Source organism: Oncorhynchus keta, chromosome 28 (genome assembly GCF_023373465.1).
Source record: "Oncorhynchus keta strain PuntledgeMale-10-30-2019 chromosome 28, Oket_V2, whole genome shotgun sequence".
Lineage (NCBI taxonomy): Eukaryota > Metazoa > Chordata > Actinopteri > Salmoniformes > Salmonidae > Oncorhynchus > Oncorhynchus keta.
In genome coordinates this window covers 22,782,000-22,799,106 of record NC_068448.1, presented here as the reverse complement: position 1 = coordinate 22,799,106, position 17,107 = coordinate 22,782,000, and the positions used below count along the sequence as shown (strand labels likewise).

General features: G+C 42.5%; 1 protein-coding gene across 5 annotated transcripts; it reads left to right on the top strand.

Annotated features, from left to right (window-relative positions):
* The first annotated feature begins 732 nt into the window (after positions 1-732).
* LOC127913259 (coiled-coil domain-containing protein 50-like) lies at positions 733-15,649 on the top strand. Of its 5 annotated transcripts, none has more exons than XM_052485144.1 (6): positions 733-1,168; positions 1,590-1,626; positions 2,196-2,246; positions 15,045-15,107; positions 15,212-15,347; positions 15,517-15,649. In XM_052485144.1, the coding sequence occupies exons 3-6, from the start codon at positions 2,198-2,200 to the stop codon at positions 15,632-15,634; spliced, it is 366 nt and encodes a 121-aa protein (XP_052341104.1). In that variant the 5' UTR covers positions 733-1,168; positions 1,590-1,626; positions 2,196-2,197; the 3' UTR covers positions 15,635-15,649. The 5 variants fall into 5 exon arrangements, with proteins under 5 accessions (XP_052341104.1, XP_052341105.1, XP_052341102.1 ...); XM_052485142.1 differs by having other exon boundaries at positions 734-1,168; positions 2,193-2,246; XM_052485143.1 differs by lacking the exon at positions 1,590-1,626 and having other exon boundaries at positions 734-1,168.
* The last annotated feature ends 1,458 nt before the right edge of the window (positions 15,650-17,107 follow it).

Below are 17,107 nucleotides of genomic sequence, written 5' to 3'. Positions count from 1 at the left end.
AATGAAACTATCTGGGGTAGACACTCAAAAATCCCTTCTGCCGCCTGTTTAAAAAAATTATAAAATGAATGTCTGTGTCGCTGCCAAGCTCTCAAATACCGGTGCCAGTCTCTCACTCTACGAACGGTCACTGCAATCCGGATTCCTTGGGACTTCCTTACCCTAAACTAACACTAAACTTAACCAATTTACATGTATACTTGATAGAGGTATGGACATCCCAAAGATCCCAAGTAGCAACTATGAACTCCCCCGAAAGCCGTGAACACAACTTATTGGTTGTCTGATGTGGAAGTTGTAACAACACAGTTTGTGATTGGCTGAAAATATTTAGATCTGTATACAGCGAGATAAGATAACATAACATGCCATGAGGTGTTGAGGGAAATACAGATTATTTATAGATTAGGCATAATCTTTTCTAGGCCATAAACCATAACAGGAAATACACAAGCCATAGGCTCAAGGTGGCTATATCCCAATGTCTGCCCGCACAGAAACATTGTATGTTACTAAAATTTTATGGTTGAGATTTAATTAATATAAATATAAACTATGCACATTATCACTTTCATTAAACGCGATGCAGGCATCACACAGACCTTAGTAAGGCGTTGGTGTCATGTAAATCAGAAAACGAAACGCAGATTTAGTAAGGCTTTGGTATCATGTCATGTCAGGTGGAACGGTTGCCTAGGCATATATGTCCCTTATCACCCCCCATAACTATCTCCAGCCAAACAACTTCACAGTGAGTGAGCTAAGCTTTTCCTGGGCCTTGATAATGACTCTCAGTTCCATTGCACATAAGAGTCATTGGACGAAGGCGTCTTCTCTGTATAGGGTAGTTTTGCAAATAGCCCTATTGCGCTTGGTCTGAACATTAAACCGCGTCACTTGCGGTATGGTTTTGGAAGCATAATGACCTCGGCGATTTACTTTTTCTTTTTTAGCACACCTCTATGGGGCTAGTGCTCCCACACGGCCATATAACCATGTTACAGCTCGTGTTTACGGAAAACAGACGGAAGACAGTCGACTACCTGCGCTAATTAGCTATCTGAATCTCACCTGTGTGTAAATAGAAGATGGACGCCACAAACGCGTGTCACTGAAAAATACTGTCAGCTGTAACTGTGTCTAAAAAATACGATCAAAACAGTGTACAGTAAGTATGTATTTTGAATTGGTCAAATAGTTGTTGATATGAGAGTAGAGGGATTTGTTTCTAGAACTGTACCGCAAATATGAATCAATCGAATTATCGTTTAGATGGCGTATTGGACTGTTTTGGCTTACAGCATATGTAAGGTCCTTGGACTATAAAGGAGGCTCATTTAGTGCATTATTTGTCCTTGATGGCGTGCCATCAAACTATCAGCTTTGTTTCATTGATAAACTAAAAACATAGTTGTGTCAGATCTAAATAGACGTCTGGAATAGGTGTATCGAATGTATCGGAGACTATGGTGAACGTAAAACGATAACCGCGGATAAAGTGTCTGGAAAATAGACAACCGCAACAAAATAATCAAAAGTTTTCTCAACTACCATATTTACTTGTTGAATGTTATTTTGTGTGCACGAAGGGTACAAACTATATTCGGTGTAGTGCTGCGGATACAGGTAGGTAACAGCTGTAGGTTTGTTTTGTTTTGTTTGGGCATGTTTTTAGCGATTGATTGAGCTTGACAGACACGCATTAAACCATTGTTGATCTTTATATTAATTTGACAAAGAGCACGTTGTCTGTATCGCCATTATCATACAAAACAAATACGTAATTGCAATGCTGTGTATTGCCTTTGTAATGGAATTCTGTACGTGTTGTAGCATACTGCTGTGGAAATTCGTTCCGAGTTTCTCAACTGTATGTAACCGCCATGCAAGTGTTACATGGGGGTTACATTTGTAGCTATTGTCATAATAGTTTTAGAATGTTTAACATAATTCCTATGAACTCTACTAAATTTATGTCATTATAGTGTGTGCTTCAACGGTTTGCCTGCAGTAGACTTCTGTGCATACATAGACACATTTGGACAAAGGATTAAGAAAGTCAAATGCTGAATGTGCCCTCCTTGTAATAACAAAGAGTAACTACTGCAATTAAATGTTGAACATGACTGTTGTATGCTACTGGACTCATGTGTCTTTATATACTCTGATCCGCCGTGACTGCCCTTCTCTAGCAGCCATGACAGAGCTGGAGATTGATCACTCCCACCTGCCACGGGTCCAGGAAGGTATGTAGAGGACCAGACTCACTGGCCAGACCGTCATGTGTGTTTGGAAACATAGGTGTAATGCATCATTTGATTTGAAAGGCCAGGCCACAGATACCCTGACAGTCCGCCACCCTCACTAAGACTTAAAAGAATGTGCGACTTCAAATTGCTGTGAAAATAAAAAAGCCAGACCCTCATTACATAGACCCTTGAGGGATTTGGTTAAGGAAGGAAGGCTGGTATTAGTTAGCTACCCAGCATCCTTGTTATGCGTTTCAGCAGAGGGTTACGTGTTGTTGCCATGTCCCTTTCCCCCAGCGCCTTGTTTTGTTTTCATCTGGGATAAGAGGTGATCATGCGATATCTTAGCATGGCAGGCAGGACTGTACACTGTCAAAGCCCAGACTGGTCTGTAGCATGTGGTAGCAGATAAGAGCCTGTAGTGCGATGGCCATTTCAGATACACTCCCTCTCTGATTGCAGCTGAGGGTAGAAGTTGGTCCCACTGGAAAGGTACTCTCTGTGTGTGTGTGTGTGTCTGTGTGTGTGTGTTAAGGAAACTTGGCCTCTTTAACTTGGTACTTTTTTGTTGCCACTTGTTGCAGTACTTTGACACAAAGTTACTGATTTCTACCCATGGGTTCTAATTTTCTTACATTGTGAAATTAGTAGGTTGTGGCTTGGGTGGATTAGCTTTCTTTGGTATTTCTGCATACATGCTAACTCATGAGCAGGACAGCAATAGATTTCCAGATAATTTGCCTTTCTGCTCTTGTTTCCATAGACAATGAGCAGTGTGTAAGAGCATTTTCACGCTTCATTAGGCATCCAGCAGTGGACTAAAAGCCAGCTGTAGACTACGTTGGACCCCTATACTATTCACTAAAACAATAGCAGCATTCAAAGAGGTCTGATCATGCTAAACTTTCCCTTAGAAATGTATTTTTACTGAAATGTTTTGTCAGTGTTCTCATTGTTTTACACTGATCAAAAATAAATGCAACATGTAAACTGTTGATCCCATTTTTCATGAGCTGAAATAAATAATCCCACACATTTTACATACTCACAAAAAGCTTGTTTCTCTCAGTTTGTGTATACATTTGTTATCATCCCTGTTAGTGAGCCTTTCTCCTTTGCCAAGATAATCCATCCACTTGACTGGTGTGGAATGTCAAGAAGCTGATTAAACTGCATAATCAATACACCTTGTGCTGGGGACAATAAAAGGCCACTCTAAAATGTGCAGTTTTGTCACACAACACAATGCCACAGATGTCTGAAGTTGAGGCAGCGTGCAATGGGCATGCTGACTGCAGGAATGTCCACCAGAGCTGTTGCCAGATAATTTTAATGTTAATTTCTCTACCACAAGCTGCCATCAACGTCGATTTAGAGAATTTGGCAGTACCATGTGTAACCAAGCCAGCCCAGGACCTTTCACATCCGGCTTCTTCACCAACGGGATTGTCTAAACCAGCCACCCGAACAGTTAATGAAACTGGGTTTGCACAACCAAAGATTTTCTTCACAAACTGTTTGAAACAGTCTCAGGGAAGCACATCTGTGTGCTTGTCATCCTCACCAGGGTCTTGACCTGACTGCAGTTTGGCGTCATAACCAACTTCAGTGGGCAAATGCTCACCTTCGATGGCCACTGGCACCCTGGAGAAGTGTGCTCTTCCCAATCGAGAGCCTGATCAACTCTATGTGAAGGAGATGTCGCACTTGGTGAGGCAAATGGTGATCACGCCAGATACTGACTGGTTTTCTGATCCACGCCCCCTACTTAAAAAAAAGAAGGTATCTGTGACAAACAGATGCATGTCTGTATTCCTAGTCATGTGAAATCCATAGTCTAATGAAGGCATGTGCGTTCGTCCATGTGCTCATGTTGATTTTGTCCATCCACACCAGACACGATCAGGACACGCAGGTTGAAATATCAAAATGAACTCTGAACCAATTATATTAGTTTAGGAACAGGTCAAATCACATGAAACATTCATGTCCATTTAGCTAGCTAGCTTTCTGTTGCTAGCTCATTTGTCCTGGGATATAAACATTGGGTTGTTGTTTTACTTGAAATGCACAAGGTCCTTTTTTTTATTTTTTTCACAAAATCGTGTGTTCTCTATGACAATTAATGCACAGATAAAAGGGGAAACATAGTTAGTTTCTAGTAAACTCTCCTTCAGTCTTATTTTTATGTGGACTTTATATGGCAGTTGGCAACCAACTTTAAGGTGCATTACCACCACCTATTGGACTGGAGTGTGGACCTCAGTTCATCTTTCAATCACCCACATGGGCATATGCTCCTAAATAAAACAATGGGGGGAAGAAGGAACATGCATCGCGTCAAGTGTAAAAATAATAATTATATATACACAAGGTGTATTTTAGCGCCTGGCTATGCATACACACGTGAGCAGTTTGGATGAAAGGATTGTATGTGCACATTTATTTTGCAACGCACGTAATGCGAGCGGTGTGGTCAGCATGTTATATGAACTGTAACTCAGTCAAATCTTTGAAATTGCATGTTCTGTTTTTAAATGTTTCTTCAATGTAGTTAACTTAACTCTTTGAGTAAACCTAACATCCTGTGGGTTGTATTTATGCATCAGTTTCCTGAAGTGTGGTGTTCTCAGTGTCCCACTTCTCCTTCCTCATCCTAGAATCTCAGCCAAGTCAACTTGCTTTGTTTTCACTCCCCTCTTATCTGTTCCTGTTTTTTATTCTTTTTTCTATTCCTCTGGCTGGGTTCCTGATATATCCTGCCTCACAGGGGGAATGTAGCTCCCTAAGGAATGCCCCCCCCCCCCAATCCCCATCCCAGTTACTTTTTTCTCCCAGTGACTCTCTCCCAGTCCACACAGCCCACCCCTCTCTGTGACCGCTCTATCAGTGTCTAAGCACACAGGAGCTGATGGTCCAAACTCTTGTTAAAACAGTCCAACACAGAAAGAGAGGGATTGAGCGGAGTGCGATTTAAGGTTTACAGAACAGGGAATAGCAGTAAAAACAGACTAGTGGGAAGGAGGGAAAGGAAGCAGTGAGGGGGTGCGTGGGTGATGGGGATTTGGCTTAAAATAGAACCCCTCGTCACTTTCTCCCACTCTCCCTCCTCCACTTCTTTTGTCTGCCAACCACTTTACATCATCCACTGGCCAAGTGGCTGGGTAGATAAAAGCAAAATGGCTGTGTTCCTTTTGGAACACCAGTCGCTTCCTCTCACTGGAGGTTGGTTGGATAGATTTGCATTCTACTCACATTGTTTTAAGTACCAGTAATTTTCCTAATGCATGATTGACATCCTCAGTGGGGGAAGATTAATGATAGGGGAAGGTGTTTTTACCCACAGGTCGCAAAGTTCATTGCTGACTGCTTCTGGCTCTGCACTTTAACTTTTACCTTTTACAGTCCCTTTCCTTGGAGAGGCAACTGTCTGGAACCCTCCTCATTAACCTCTTTCTGTATCGCTTTCAACCTTTCGGTCTATCAGAATCCCTGGCTGACTCCCTCACCGTGACAATCTGATACCCTTGTAACCCCTACCCACCAATTTGTCCTTCCTTCATTCGCCACTACCAATTCCACTTGATATTTTACTCCCTATCCTCTTACGAAACAAGTTGGTGCCTTTTGTAAAGAAGCTTAAAGTCCCCTCCCCTCTAAACTCACGTAAAGATCTCCTGGGTCGTTCCATGTCATTTCAGCAAGCAAATGTTTTATTTTTTTGTGGCCACTGAGTACTTCCTCCCAGCCCTGTCATGTAATACCTGTCTCTCTATTCTTCCCATCCACACCCTTGGATGTGTAACTTGAGCTTAGTTTTTAAAGGGCTAACTGAGTTCCAGAAAACGAGTTAACCCACATGGCGGACACACCTACACAGCCTGTCAGTCACTTCCACTGCTCTAGGGCCTGAGTGAGTTAAGCAGTCTTTGTTTAACATGATGATTTTTTTTATTTCAAGAAGTTTATGGCCCTACTTGATTTTTTTTCTCTTCTTCCTGGAGTTTGTCCCATCCATTTAATTTCTCTTGAGTTATGTTGAGGCATGGAGAAAGACTTACTCTTAAGCTGTTCTGGTTCAAAGCCCTATAGTCACATAATCTGTGCATTCTGTGAAGATTGGACACATAAGGGCAGCTGGCTGATCCATTTTGTTGCATAATCTCTTTAGCCACACGGCAGGTAACTGTGATTGAATGGCGTGTCTGGATGAGGGTTAATGCTGGGGTTAAACCGTGAATGCTGGTTAGTCTCAGACTGACATTCATCCACAGTGATAGTGGAATTAAATGTATCTGGGTTTAGTGGACAGGAAGTGTGGTTACCTTTTTGACTTGCGGTGTTGTCAAACACGTTTGCATGTTGTTGACCTCTAAATTACCAAATTGAACAAAAAGAAACACCCTTCCTACCCTGTTTTACAGAACAAGACAAAGGGGAGACATCCTCAATTTCACTGGCTCTGTGAACTCCGGGTGCTTGCGTGAACCCTAGATGGAACATGGCATTGTTAGAGCAGGGTGTAGTGTAGCTACGGAGGCTTAAGTCTACTGGAACAATTTAGAACAGCGAGATGGAGTGGAAAGGAAGAGGAGGATAGAGACAGACAGTGAGAGGGAGAGCGACAGAGTGGTCATTCACTGTTAACAGGCTCTGCTCTGCCAGTCCATGCTGAGAATCTTGTTTACACAGACATGGTCCAGTCTTATTTATAGGTTAAGCAGTGGAATTATGTGTGTTTAATTGTAATTGACATCTCCTCGCTTAGTGGCTTTCCCTGCAAGAGAAGACTGCTGCACAAACCATCCTCCTAGTGATAACACTTTTTGTTTACATGGGAGTTTCACTAAATCTTGAGCAAATCTGCTCAGAACATACATACAGTTGAAGTCGGAAGTTTACATACACTTAGGTTGGAGTTATTAAAACTTGTTTTTCAAACACTCCACAAATTTCTTGTTAACCAACTATAGTTTTGCAAAGTCGGTTAGGACATCTAACATGACACAAGTCATTTTTCCAACAATCCTTTACAGACAGATTATTTCACTTATAATTCAGTGTTTACATACACTAAGTTGACTGTGCCTTTTAAACAGCTTGGGAAATTACAGTAAAAGATGTCAAGGCTTTAGAAGCTTCTGATAGGCTAATTGACATAATTTGAGTCAATTGTTATGTACCTGTGAATGTATTTCAAGGCCTACCTTCAAACTCAGTGCCTCTTTGCTTGACATCATGGGAAAATCAAAAGAAATCAGTCAAGACCTCGGAAAAAACATTGTAGACCTCCACAAGTCTGGCTCATCCTTGGAAGCAATTTCCAAACGCTTTAAGGTACCACGCTCATCTGTACAAACAATAGTAGGCCAGTATAAACACCATGGGACCATGCAGCTGTCATACCACTCAGGAAGGAGACTCATTCTGTCTCGTAGAGATGAACGTACTTTGGTGCGAAAAGTGCAAATCAATTCCAGAACAACAGCAAAGGACCTTGTGCAGATGCTGGAGGATACCGGTACAAAAGTATATCCACAGTAAAACAAGTCCTATATCGACATTACCTGAATCGGCCGCTCAGCAAGGAAGAAGCCACTGCTCCAAAATCGCCATAAAAAGCCACACTATGGTTTGCAACTGCACATTGGGACAAAGACTGTACTTTTTGGATAAATGTCCTCTGGTCTGATGAAACAAATATAACTGTTTGGCCATAATGACCATCGTTATGTTTGGAGGAAAAAGGGGGAAGCTTGCAAACCAAAGAACACCATCCCAACCCTGAAGTACGGCAGTGGAAGCATCATGTTGTGGTGGTGCTTTGCGGCAGGAGGGACTGGTGCACTTCACAAAATAGATGGCATCATGATGTAGGAAAATGATGTGGATGTAAGACAAAGTTGTAGCAAAATGGCTTAAGGACAACAAAGTCAAGGTATTGGAGTGACCATCAGAAACCCTGACCTCAATCCAGTAGAACATTTGTGGGCAGAACTGAAAAAGCATGTGCGAGCAAGGAGGCCTACAAACCTGACTCGGTTACACCAGCTCTGTCAGGAGGAATGGGCCACAATTCACCTAACTTATTGTGGGAAGCTAAACAATTTAAAGCCAATGCTAACAAATACTAATTGAGTGTATGTAAACTTCTGACCCACTGGGAATGTGATGAAGGAAATAAATGCTGAAATAAATCATTCTACTATTATTCTGACATTTCACATTCTTACAATAAAGTGGCGACTGACCTAAAACAGGGAATTTTTACTTGGATTAAATGTCAGTAATTGTGAAACCTGAGTTTAACTGTGTTTGCCTAAGGTGTATGTTTATTTTTTATTCATTTTTATTTAACCAGGTAGGCTAGTTGAGAACAAGTTCCCATTTACATCTGCGACCTGGCCAAGATAAAGTAAAGCAGTGCAACACAAACCACACAGTTACACATGGAATAAACAAACACAGTCAATAACACAATAGAAAAAGTATATGTACAGTGTGTGCAAATGAGGTAAGATAAGGGCAATAAATAGGCCATAGTGGCAAAATAATTACAATTTAGCAATTAAACACAGGAATGATAGATGTGCAGAATAAGTAAGTAGAGATACTGGGCTGCGAAGGAGCAAAGACAAAAAATAAAGTTGGATGAGCTTTTTACAGATGGGCTTTTTACAGATGGGCTATGTGCAGTGATCTGTGAGCTGCTCCGACAGCTGGTGCTTAAAGTCAGTGAGGGAGATATGAGTCCAGCTAATTTTTGCAATTTGTTCCAGTCATTGGCAGCAGAGAACTGGAAGGAAAGGTGGTCAAAGGAGGAATTGACTTTGGGGGTGACCAGTGAAATATACCTGCTGGAGCGCGTGCTACAGGTGGATGCTGCTATGGTGACCAGTGAGCTGAGGTAAGGTGGGGCTTTACCTAGCAAAGACTTATAGATGACCTGGAGCATACAGGTTGCAGTGGTGGATAGTATATGGGGCTTTGGTGGCAAAACGGATGGCACTGTGATAGACTGCATCTAATTTGCTGAGTAGAGTGTTGGAGGATATTTTGTAATTGACTTCGCCAAAGTCAATGATCGCCAGGATAGTCAGTTTTACGAGGGTATGTTTGGCAGCATGAGTGATGGATGCTTTGTTGCGAAATAGGAAGCCGATTCAAGATTTAATTTTGGATTGGACATGCTTAATGTGAGTCTGGAAGGAGAGTTTACAGTCTAGCCAGACATCTAGGTATTTGTAGTTGTCCACACATTCTATATCTGAACCATCCAGAGTAGTGATGCTGGACTGTGGGCAGCGATCGGTTGAAGAGCATGCATTTAGTTTTACTTGCATTTAATAGCAGTTGGAGGCCACGGAATGAGAGTTTTATGGCATTGAAGCTCGTCTGGAGGTTAGTTAAGTGTCCAAAGAAGGGCCAGAAGTATACAGAATGGTGTCGTCTGCGTAGAGGTGGATCAGAGAATCACCAGCAGCAAGAGCGACGTAATTGATGTATACAGAGAAATGAGTCAGCCCGAGAATTGAACCCTGTGGCACCCCCATAGACTGCCAGAGGACCGAACAACAGGCCCTCTGATTTGACACGCAACCAAGGCTGTTGAGTCTGCCAATAAGAATACGGTGATTGACAGAGTCGAAAGCATTGGCCAGGTATATGACTACAGCTACACAGTATTGTCTTATCGATGGCGGTTATGATATCGTTTAGGACCCGTGACCAGCTTGGAAACCAGATTGCATAGCGGAGAAGGCCTTAGAAAGGCAGGGTAGGTCTTCGACTGAGGAGTGGCTTCCGTCTGGCCACTCTACCGTAAAGGCCTGATTGGTGGAGTGCTGCAGAGCTGGTTGTCCTTCTGGAAGGTTCTCCTCAGAGGAACTCTGGAGCTCTGTCGGAATGACTATCAGGTTCTTGGTCACCTCCCTGACCAAGGCCCTTCTTCCCCGATTGCTCAGTTTGTCCAGGGCGGCCGGCTCTAGGAAGAGTCTTGGTGGTTCCAAACTTCTTCCATTTAAGAATGAGGCTACTGTGTTCTTGGGGATCTTCAATGCTGCTGAAATTTTTTTGTACTCTTACCCATATCTGCGCCTTGACACAATCCTGTCTCGGAGCTCTACAGACAATTCCTTCGACCTCATGGCTTGGTTTTTTCTTCTGTGTGTGTGTGTGTGTGTGTGTGTATACACTGGGGCAAAAAAGTATTTAGTCAGCCACCAATTGTGCAAGTTCTCCCACTTAAAAATATGAGGCCTGTAATTTTCATCATAGGTACACTTCAACTATGACAAATCACATTTGTAGGAATTTTAATGAATTTATTTGCAAATTATGATGAAAAATACGTATTTGGTCACCTACAATCAAGCAAGATTTCTGGCTCTCACAGACCTGTAACTTCTTCTTTAAGAGGCTCCTCTGTCCTCCACACGTTACCTGTATTAATGGCACCTGTTTGAACTTGTTATCAGTATAAAAGACACCTGTCCACAACCTCAAACAGTGACACTCCAAACTCCACTATGGCCAAGACCAAAGAGTTGTCAAAGGACACCAGAAACAAAATTGTAGACCTGCACCAGGCTGGGAAGACTGAATCTTCAATAGGTAAGCAGCATGGTTTGAAGAAATCAACTGTGGGAGCAATTATTAGGAAATGGAAGACCACTGATAATCTCCCTCGATCTGGGGCTCCATGCATGATCTCACCCCGTGGGGTCAAAATGATCACAAGAACGGTGAGCAAAAATCCCAGAACCACACGGGGGGACCTAGTGAATGACCTGCAGAGAGCTGGGACCAAAGTAACAAAGCCTACCATCAGTAACACACTACGCCGCCAGGGACTCATCCTGCAGTGCCAGACGTGTGTCCCTGCTTAAGCCAGTACATGTCCAGGCCCATCTGAAGTTAGCTAGAGAGCATTTGGATAATCCAGAAGAAGATTGGGAGAATGTCATATGGTCAGATGAAACCAAAATAGAACTTTTTGGTAAAAACTCGTCGTGTTTGGAGGACAAAGAATGTTGAGTTTCATCCAAAGAACACCATACCTACTGTAAAGCATGGGGGTGGAAACATCATGCTTTGGGGCTGTTTTTCTGCAAAGGGACCAGGACGACTGATCCGTGTAAAGGAAAGAATGAATGGGGCCATGTATCGTGAGAGTCTGAGTTGAACTGAGGAATAGGAGCTTTTGACTGGGTGGAGCCTTTTGTCTATCAAGCATGTGCTGTATATTTAGTTTTATTCACCATGTCAGCCCCTGAGTGAGTTTTTTTTTTTTAATCCACACTGCAGGCAGAGAAGTTTAAACCCTCTCAGGCTGCTGTAAACCACTTAGGTGAAACAACCCACCCACTGGTCTCTTAACTAGCTATTAAAACAAGTTCAGAGGGCGGAGCAATACAGTGGTCATTTTTCTACCTGAAGTTTCAAGTGTTTTGCTCCACTTAAACCTTTAACAACCAGCCTCCTCATTGGCCAGTTAATATCCTGTTACTAACCATGAAGTGTGCCTCTCTCTACACATCAGGCATCACTTTCTCTCTGTGACCTACTCTCGTAATATCTCTCTCTGTCCCTCTATTTGACTTGCTGGTGGCTTAAGAACTGGGGGGAGTGGTTAATGGTAGTGATGCACCGATATTACATTTTTGGCCGATACCGGTTACGGATATTTAACATTTTTTGCAGCCATTTAAGCATTCTAGTACAGCTAAATAGTTCAAACACACCGTGGTCTAAGGCACTGCATTTCAGTGCAGGAACAGTCCCTGATTGGGAGTCCCATAGGACGGCGCACAATTGGCCCAGCGTCGCCCGGGTTTTTGCCGGGGTAGGCCATCATTGTAAATAAGAATTTGTTCTTAACTGACTTGCCTTGTTAAATAAAAGGTTACACACACCACACTGACCAAAAAGTTATTTTGTTGGTATTTACACATGTCCCCATTACCAGTAACACATAATCAAAACCTATTTCTTTCACTTACTTGCTGTGCTGTTTCGTTGTTAATTTGTTCAGTTGTTTCATTCTCAAACAGAATTTTTATGGAACGCCGTTTGGGTCTTTGCGTGTCAAATAACACTTTGACCAATCAGGACCTGAAAATGACTGCACGTCACACAATTTAACGCGTTCATACATTTTTTTTACATAGTGTAATCAATGTGTAATAACTTTCACTCGTATTTCATATGTCACAATGATTAATCAATACCTATGCTGGGAAAGTGGTCTCGTGCAGCTGCTGTGCTGGTCATAAAATAAAAACGCTAGCTCATGGATGCAAACAATGTTCTTCCCTAAAAACATAGCAAAACGACATCTGTTTCAGTAGCTGTATAGTTAGCTTGCTACCCGTGATTGGGAGTCCCACGGTTCATCTATGTGAAGCTAGCCACAATAGTGGACTTTGCGGTTAGCCTTCAAAATAAAAGTATGGCATAATTCTACTATTTGTATTCATTTGCATCACTGCCAATGACATACTTTTATGTTGAATGCAGACCGCAAATTCCACTTGTGCCTAATCCTTATTGTGGCTAGCGTCACAATGCAACCCGGTCTGGTCGAGCCTCACTAGCCAGATGAAGCTAGATGGCTGCTTATAATGTTAGCTTTTGGCAACAGGGTTAAGTTGCTGACTAGCTATTTATTTTCATGAACTGAAGTTCAATTTCAATAGGCGAACAACAAGTGGCAACCTAGCTAATACTTACTCACAAGGATTCCTAAATCATTGCTAAGAATAATGAAAATGACTGCAGTGTCTACTGGTAATTGTTTTCTGCCTGGTTGTATTGGTGCTAGCTAGGTACCAAGCTAAAGCTAGCTACACCAGAAGTTACGGTCGAACAAATGATGCTTTATTACCAACGCGGTATTGTAAACACATCGTTCATGGCCGGTGTTTGCTTGTTTGCAGACTTTTTTGTACAGCTTTGACAGTGCTACTGTATTTTTTTTGACACTCAAAAGACAAACGGCATTCCATATATGACAGTATGTCGTGAAGCTAACAGCAGTGATGCTGTTACTGTGTAAATCCGGTAGGGCAACGTCAGAAAAAGAATGCACTTGGTTGTGTTAACCGGTGCTCGACCAGTCGGCGAAAGCCAACATCACCCATGACAGAGAACGGTTGATTATCAAGGGCAATGAAATCCATTATCTTGGCTTTAATGGATTTCACCTTTGAGTTCTCTCTCTGAAATGTCCTTACTCTTTCAAATGACTGCTTGACTTGACTGCTCAATCCACACAGCAGACATTGTGGGCTAGTTTAGGAATGCTGTGTTACACGTAAGCGTAACATTTTACATGGCTTCATTACGTCATGTACCTTCATTATATAGGTATGCACGTCAGCTTTGACATCGGTTTGCACATCGGCGTTAAATTCAACATCTGCCGATACCGATGTTGGCATTTTTAGCTAATATCGTCCGATTCCGATATGTTCACCAATATATCGTGCGTCCCTAGTTAATGGTGTAGTAAACTGATCTGCGGTATCACCATGTTCGGCAGTTGGCCAGGCCTGTGATATCTCGGTCACTGTGGCTGTGTAACACAGTCAGACCATAATGCAGCAGGGTGATTTGATTTGGGGGTCAGGAGTCTTTAAATGCTGCTGTGGAATGTCTTGGGGCCCCTGTCGGCACCTGCAGGGCAAGGGAGTAGGTACTAAAGATATTTTCTGCACCAACTGCTCTGTCCCCTGCAGGAAAGGGTCTGACGATCTGTTTAGAGACCTTTTTTTTATGCTTCTCCCACATAAAGACAAATATACCACGGAGTTCAAACATGACACTTTTTAAGTCAATTCATTCAATGAATTTCAATCTACACTAAATTCTCCCCTGTGTATTGCTGTTTGTGTAAGACTGTGTAAAAAGGTTGCAATGCATAGGAGGCTGGTGGGAAGAGCAATAGGAGGATGAGCTCATTGGAATGAATGGAACAGTCAAATATGTGGTTTTCATATGTTTGACGTGTTTACTGTTCCATCAATTCCATTCCAGTCTTTTACAATGAGCCCGTCCTATAGCTCCTCACATCAGCCTCTGTTGCAATATAGTCTGTGGCTGTAGAGAGGAGTGACAGTAGAGGCACTGAAAGACCTTGGTGGGGCCCAGGCCTGGGCCAGCACCATGTTAATAACAACGTCTGGTTTGGTGCACTGTTACACTGCAGCTGATGACAATTCCAGGCTGGGTGTTCCTCTGAGACACACTGTGCTGCCCTCCAGCTCCAGCCACTTTGGTCATCACACTACAATAATAGATCTACCTGTCCCAAACATGCAGAGATGGCTTGTGTTGTGTGAATAGCTGCCTGTTTAGATGTAGGCTATTTAATGACCTGTATACCTTTCCATTGGCCTCTAGTGTGATTGGGACATCATGCAATGGATAACTTTTGACAAGCGGTCATTTCTTTCCCTAGATATGGCCACATTTTCTGACATTGAAATATGAGTTTAAAATGTGTTGCTAAGGTGCATTTATGTCTATAATAAAGCCCTTTTTGTAAAAAACAATAACTAAATAAACTAGTTCTGATTGGCTGGGTCTGGCTCCCCAGTAGGCCCACCCATGGCTGCACCCCTGCCCAGGCATGTGAAATCCATAGATCAGGGCCTAATTTGTTATTTTCAATTGACTGATTTCCTTATTAACTGTAACTAAGTAAAATCTTTGAAATTGTTGCATGTTGTGTTTTTTAAATATTTTTGTTCAGTATAGATGCCTTTTGACTAACGGTCATGTCCTCTCCTTCAGTGTGCCATGTTTTTGCTGTCCTGGAGGATGGAGCATTGGCACAAAACCTACAGGAACAGGAAAGTAAGTCCAACATCCCACACACCCCTCACAGTAGTCTGTCAGAGTTACTGTAGTAGGTGGTCCATGGCTGTGTTTGTGTAACCCTGTGTTCCCCCCTGTCCCAGTTGAGCAGTACTACACCACCAACATCCAGAAGAACCAGCTGGTGCAGAATGACATCCGCATCGCCAAGAGGCTGCAGGATGAGGAGGAGGAACAGAGAGCTCAGCACAGAGCCCTGAGCCAGGCGTCTAGACAACTGTAAGGGAACTGTGTTCATTTAAATAAACACTTTGCTCCTACATAATCTAAACGATGGGTGTACTTGTGGACCCCTGGCAATATTGTACTTACTGTATATGATACACAGGGTGGTTTGGTCTCTGACAGTAATCCATGCCCCTCTCCCCTGTCCCTGCTGTGTACCCAGTGAGGAACAGGATTCGAAGTATGCCCGGATGATCCAGGAGGAGATCCAGAGATGTGCTGATGAGGCTCACAGGAGGGAGCAGGAGGATGAGGTGAGCTGCAGATGTCTTCTAATTTGATTTGAGGAGAAACTTGAGGTTCATAGTGGTTCTTTACAATACTGATAGTGTACTCAATACTCAAGTGGATTTCCACTAGCTTTCTGTAGATAATGGAATGTCATCATTTGAGTTTCCCCAGGGACCAAATGGCTCGAAATACAGTATAATGTGGCTCTGTATTGAATGAGGTCACAGTGGGGCTGAATGCTGCACTCTCTGGGCCAGGGTTTACACACTCAGATTTATCTACTCAACACTGGGAGACATCAATCTGAGCAGGCTCAAAGGCCACCAGAGACAACCTGTGATCTATTATTAATCTGAATGACAAGTTAAGCAGTTTCCCTGATAATTGACTGTAGGTTATGCTCCATCCCTCCTGCTCTGTCTCACTGAAGGTTAGTGTGAGGAGAAACATGCTAGGTAGATGCAGAGTCTTTATCTCTACCACTTTGTACAATATCATGTCTAAAATGAGTGCATGTAAGTTTCCACTTTCATGTATCATCTAGTTGGTCAACTGTAGAAAAGTAGCAGGAATTTTCAATCTGTGTTAGAAAGGAGGTATTTGACGAAGTGATCAGGGAGTTTCATGAAAAGGAGCTACCTTTTATAGATGTAGTTTCTTTCCAGTAAGTTGTAGATAAACTGACCTCTGACCCAGACATAAGGAGAACACCCATTCATTACCTCTGCTTCTGCCATAGTAGTAAGGCCAGACCAGTCCCTACTATGCACACAGGAGCCAGGCCAGGCCTCACAATATACACAAGCTGGAGTAGACACAGAGAAGGAATTGTGCATGTTTGAGAAAACATTCAGTGCGCCAGTATAGGACTGTTTAAAGCTAGACTCTTTAGTTGCTACATCAATATTTGGACTTCTAAATTAATTATATATATATATATATGATTCTTGAGTAGTAGTAGTAGTCATACCCCTTGACTTATTCCACAGTTGGCGTTACAGCCTGAATTCAAAATGGGTTAAATAGTTTTTTTCTCTCACCAATCTACATACAATACCCCATAAGGACAGTGAAAACACGTTTTAAGAAATATTTGCAAATGTATTAAAAATGAAATACACCGATACTAATTTACATATGTAAGTATTCAAGCCCCTGAGTCATTCATTTGTAGAAGCACATTTGGCGACGACTATAGCTTTCAGTCATCTTGAGTATGTCTATCAGCTTTGCAAATCTGGTTTTGGGATTTTTCTTCCTTGTAGATTTTCTCAAGCTCTGCTGTTCACCGCCTCTCCCCATCTAATTTAACAATCTTCCAAGTCTTTCCAAAGATTTTCAATGAGATTCAAGTCTGGGCTTTGGCGGGGCCATCAAGGGCTTTCACATTCTTGTTTCGATCCATTCCAGCGTTGCTTTGGCTGTATGCTTGGGGTCATTGTCCTGTTGGAATGTAAATCTTTTGACGGTAGAGATGGTGTTATACCGGTGATGAGCTGTGCCTGGTTTTCTCCAGAGATAGC

Coding starts and splice junctions, on each gene's coding strand:
- LOC127913259 (XM_052485144.1), top strand. CDS start 2,198: ATGACAGAGCTGGAGATTGATCACTCCCACCTGCCACGGGTCCAGGAA. Junction 15,108..15,211: donor AAACCTACAGGAACAGGAAA/GTAAGTCCAACA, acceptor CCCCTGTCCCAG/TTGAGCAGTACTACACCACC. Junction 15,348..15,516: donor AGCCAGGCGTCTAGACAACT/GTAAGGGAACTG, acceptor CTGTGTACCCAG/TGAGGAACAGGATTCGAAGT.